The sequence below is a fragment of the Rhagoletis pomonella genome, unplaced genomic scaffold (assembly GCF_013731165.1).
Source record: "Rhagoletis pomonella isolate Grant_MI unplaced genomic scaffold, Rhpom_1.0 Rhpom_scaffold_00012, whole genome shotgun sequence".
Classification (NCBI taxonomy): domain Eukaryota; kingdom Metazoa; phylum Arthropoda; class Insecta; order Diptera; family Tephritidae; genus Rhagoletis; species Rhagoletis pomonella.
In genome coordinates this window covers 8,761,173-8,765,909 of record NW_023458566.1, presented here as the reverse complement: position 1 = coordinate 8,765,909, position 4,737 = coordinate 8,761,173, and the positions used below count along the sequence as shown (strand labels likewise).

Sequence of the window (4,737 nt, the reverse complement as noted above, 5' to 3'; positions counted from 1 at the left end):
TAGTAAAGTAACATAAAATGTTCTGTATTAATGTAACTTTATGTATGTATGTATAACAACGTCGACCTTGGACAACCATTTCGTGAACATAAGGACCATGAAATGATACCCACAGTGAGGTAAAATTTGTCGTTGTTGTTGTTTGGGTACTTAGCCCTGCCTAGAGTGTCGTTTTTAAATCGTTGTCATCAAGCTCAACTAAAGAAAAGGCCCAGGAAACGTCTTGTTTCGATGAGGTTGTACCAGGGGGCGAAGGGTGTTAGTTGAGTTGAGTGAAGTAGGCTTGTGAGGAGAACCTTCACATGCCGCACATGTCGGGGTCTAGTCTGGTTAACCAAAAGTTTAACCTGCTATAGTATACAGACCGCAATTGAACCAGAGTTACGCGGGTCTCTTTAATAGGACGGGCGTTAGTGAAGGTGGTGACAGCCACCCTGTTCTTCCACAATTGGCAAGAAAATTGAAACCGCACCTAGGTTCAACTACTCTTGGAGAGAATGAAAGGCTATTGCCTGTGAAAGTTCACCCGGTTTTCGCTTGTGAATCCGTAATATGGTAGCCAAAAACACCACCAAAATGCCATTGGTTGGCTTTAGTCTCGCTAGGAGTCGCTTCCGGCATAGACTCTATTCCATATTTTTATTCAAGTAGCAGCAGTCTCGAGAGGTCGCAAATGCAAATACGTAGCGGTACGGTTCATCTTGGGTAAATGCCAGGGATGCAAAGATTCGAAGGGCAGAACAGGTGCTGGTGTTTATGGACTGTGCACTAGACTTTCTATGGAAATGGACAGATGGCCCACAGTCTTTTAGGTTCTAGCAACCTCAACCTGCGCCAGATAATATCTGGCAGTGGATTTGAAAAGCACGGCTTACAGTCTTTTCAGATAGCGCAGCGGCTCTCAGGGCATTATCCAATAGGATGATTAACTCCGCGCTAGATACTCTTCCACTTTTGCCAGCGCGGAACACCGTAACATTGCACTGGATACCAGGTCTCTGCGGGGTCGAATTAAACTGGAACGAGAACTGGCGTGAGAAGGCTCCTCGTCTATCAGTTGGGGGTCTGAAACCATTTTGCCTGCTCAGTTGGTCTTCTTCAAGAGTTATGCCGCTCAATTGCCGAAAGCTGGGGAGAGGTAGGGAGATCCTTAGCATGTCAATCTCTTTGCCTATCCGTTAGCTAGAAAGGACATAAATATTTTTAATATAGCCAAAATCAGCCTGGTAACGTGGTACCTAACCGCTTAAAACATCAAACATGTACCGGATCGGTCTGACGAAAGGGACGGGCTGCGCTCTTTGTCTTAAAAAGGAAGAGACGTCGGAGCACATTCTGTGTGATTGTCCAACGTTGGCCAGACTTCGTTTGAATGACTTGAATTTATCTAAAATCGAAAATTTTTTTGTTATTAGGAATTCATCTAACAAGGTGTTATTAGCATTTTTAATTCAAGCTGATACTATCAGGGGCTATCAATGTTAAAAAAAAAAACAAATTTCAAAAATCAAACGCTACATACAAGCACTGCAATTTTGTAACCAGCTCTTTCGCGGGCATCATTTATTTTGAGAAACAACGAATTTAGTAGATTTCCACCTGTTTTGGCCAATTGGTACTTTTGTTTCGGAAATTTGGTAGAAAATCATGCGAAGTGGCAACACTAATCGAAAAAGGTTGTGAAAATGTAATTATGTATGTATGTAGGCAGGTGGCGCTTTAGTATATAAACAAAGTGCAACAAGTGCAGATCGACTACGTTGTGGTACGTAATTTTGTATTATTTATTTTTGGCAAAGAATACTATTTAAGAAAGCTTAACGTTGGAATATTTCTTTTGTCGTGCTTCTTTCGATTTGAAATTGAAACAAAAAAAATGCAAAATTGACACGCGGGTAAGAGAGCTTTTCCGACCAATGTGTGAAAAGTATTTTTTTTTTGATTCTTTTAGAATCTGAAAAAAAGAAAAAAAATTAAGTGTTTTTTTTCTATGTGTATATTTCGTATACATATATTTGATAAAGCTACATAGCTGTTTTAAATGTTGACAAATCCATTTGTTTTCAGCAATTGCACAGATTCGATAGGCGACTGCCACCATCAAAGATTATTTCAATATACATAAATATGTACGTATTTAACGGGTTTTTCATCAGTAATACGATTGATATCATTATCGATAATGACATCGACAGAAATATCGTTAATAATATGGATAATAATATCGATAACAATATCAAAAATAATATCGACAGTATCAATAACAATATCGATAGTAATACCCATAACTAGGGATGGCAAAACAAAATAATCGATTAATTAATCATATGATTAATCACAAGCCAAAGGAATTAATTGAAATTCATTGCAACTATTGAAAAATAATCGATTAATCGAATTTTTAAAGGCATTTTTTCACAGTGAGTATTCACCAAAACACTTTTCCATAAAAAAATTTTCAAATTCTCTTGTTCATTAGCCTTAGATGAAAAAAGAGTATTTTTAGCGGAGATAATTATTTACTATTTACCCAAGTTTGCAAAAACTGAGGTACCAACTAAATTACAGTATTTTTTTGAAAGTCCCTAAAGTTTTTGGTAAAAAGTTTTAATTTCCTCCTAAGCGCGATGATATTCCGCTTTAGTTCCTGGACTTGACAATTTAAATAAAAACTAATTTCTTTTTGTGGGTGACCCAAGTCATCATCTTTTCGCCTTCGTTTGTGTACAAGAGATTTATGAGGGGCCCGAAGATCGATGGATGGATTTTAGATAGCTACAAAATTCATATTGAAAATATTTTTACGATTATTTAGTAATGAATCGATTAATGAAACACAAAACTACGATTCAATTAAATCGTAAATTGGAGAAAATTAATCGTTTAATTTAATCAAATGATTAATCGCTGCCATCCCTACCCATAACAATAAAGATAATAAAATCGTTAATATCATCAGTAGTAATATCGAACACAATATCGATAATATCTTATATCGATCAAAAATATTTAAAAATAAATATGTCGACTGTGGTAGCCGAGTCATAGAATTACTCTCAGAAAATCAAACTGTATGCATAAATACGTATTATGTATGTGTATACTTACATATCAGAATGCAGTTTTCATTTTATTTTACCGCAAAATTTTGTTGTATGACGCAACCAAGTATGACTGAGGGTGTGTGTATGTTTAACTCGAGGTGCATCATTCGTTGGGTTCTTTTTTCTTGTTCGGGACACACATACAAATACCCTGCAGAGAAACCGCGCACTAGTGAGTAAAATTTCTAGTTCTTTATCGCCAAAAACCAATCAGTCCGATAGTAACTAGATCCCCACCAGCTCAAAATCAGCGAAATGTAGTACTTTTATTTCACTTTTTTCATTAGAAATCTATATCTAAGGTGACGAATTTGAATCTGGTCCGGAACTATAGAAGAAGGGTCGTAGAGCGAACTAGATCTTATCTGTCGAACTTAGAACTAGTTTCGAACTAGTAGAAAAAGGGATGCAGCGGAGGGCTTGTTTACTTTACATAGATATGTGTTTGGCGGCGATTTCGTTCAAATACGCTACCATTCTGCACTTCCCAGATGCTTTTTCATAACTTGGTAATACAAAATAAAAATTTGTGTTAACATTTTAACATCTTGGGACCATCTGGAATCTAACCAATATCAGCGAGCAACTCTGCAACTCAGCTCATGATACTTTTTTCTTTCGTATCTCGTTTTTAGATCTTAGTGATTTTGGTGATGCTCAGAGAGAGCTTTTATTCTGTGCGCATCCATATAAAATCTATAGAGAGCTTTGAAGAGTTCCGCCCGCGGGCGCTGTTTTGAGCATCGTTGGTCCAAATGTACTAGAAGCGCACCAGTTCAGAACTAGGGATTTTCCTCACAGGGTACATAGGGAGAGAGTGAAAATTTTTATCGTGTGCTAGTATAGTTTTAGCTGCAGTGCGCTTGCATACTTATTTCTCCGTACATATAGTAAGAAATATGTAAGCATATCCATGCTGTGTACCGGTATCTGGAGAAATCGATTCAACTGTGACAGTTTGCCAGAGTTCGATGAATTTTCTTAAAATAAGAAATTTAAATTTCAACCTACAATTACGTAGGATATTAGAGCTACTAATACACATCGTCGGTGCATACGAAGAAATACGAGCGATTGTTTTAACGGTGAAAAAGGACGCGTAAAACAAAGAAGACAAAGAAAGACGCGTAAACATATACAAATGTACATACATACATACAAAAGTTCTTTTTTCGCTGACGGTTTTTTGTCGGCGTCGTCTTTTGTCGCGACTTTCTTCCCGATCGAACTTTTGAGTTTGTATCTTTCTTCGCATGTACAGGCGATATGTATGTACATATGTATATGTGATAGAGGATATTACGGAAAGAGCAACTGTTCTCATTCCGATCAGAGCCGTATGTTCTTCAGATAAAATATTTATTTCGTACGTACAATAAATGCTTAACATTTCTATTAGATTTTCGACGAATAAAATATGCATCAAAACGACTTGTCCACCAAGTCGCCCTTGATTGGCATACTATGTATGGATCGAAAGAATACAATGAGGGAGGACATTTGTAGTTATATCGATAACTCTTACGTAGAGTATTTGGAGGCTGGAGGCGCTCAAGTTGCTCCCATTTGGTAAGTATACTAAGTACTTATGCATTACACTGTGCGACAAAAACCAAAAAAAAACAAAAAAAAT

At 37.0% G+C, this 4,737-nt stretch overlaps 1 protein-coding gene across 1 annotated transcript in view; it reads left to right on the top strand.

The window, feature by feature from the left end:
- The first annotated feature begins 4,692 nt into the window (after positions 1 to 4,692).
- LOC118747575 (gamma-glutamyl hydrolase A-like) overlaps positions 4,693 to 4,737 on the top strand; it is a 642-nt gene continuing 597 nt past the window's right edge. Inside the window, exon 1 of the mRNA XM_036481626.1 lies at positions 4,693 to 4,704. Coding sequence (XP_036337519.1) covers positions 4,693 to 4,704 — 12 coding nt within the window. The remainder of the gene's footprint in view (positions 4,705 to 4,737) is intronic.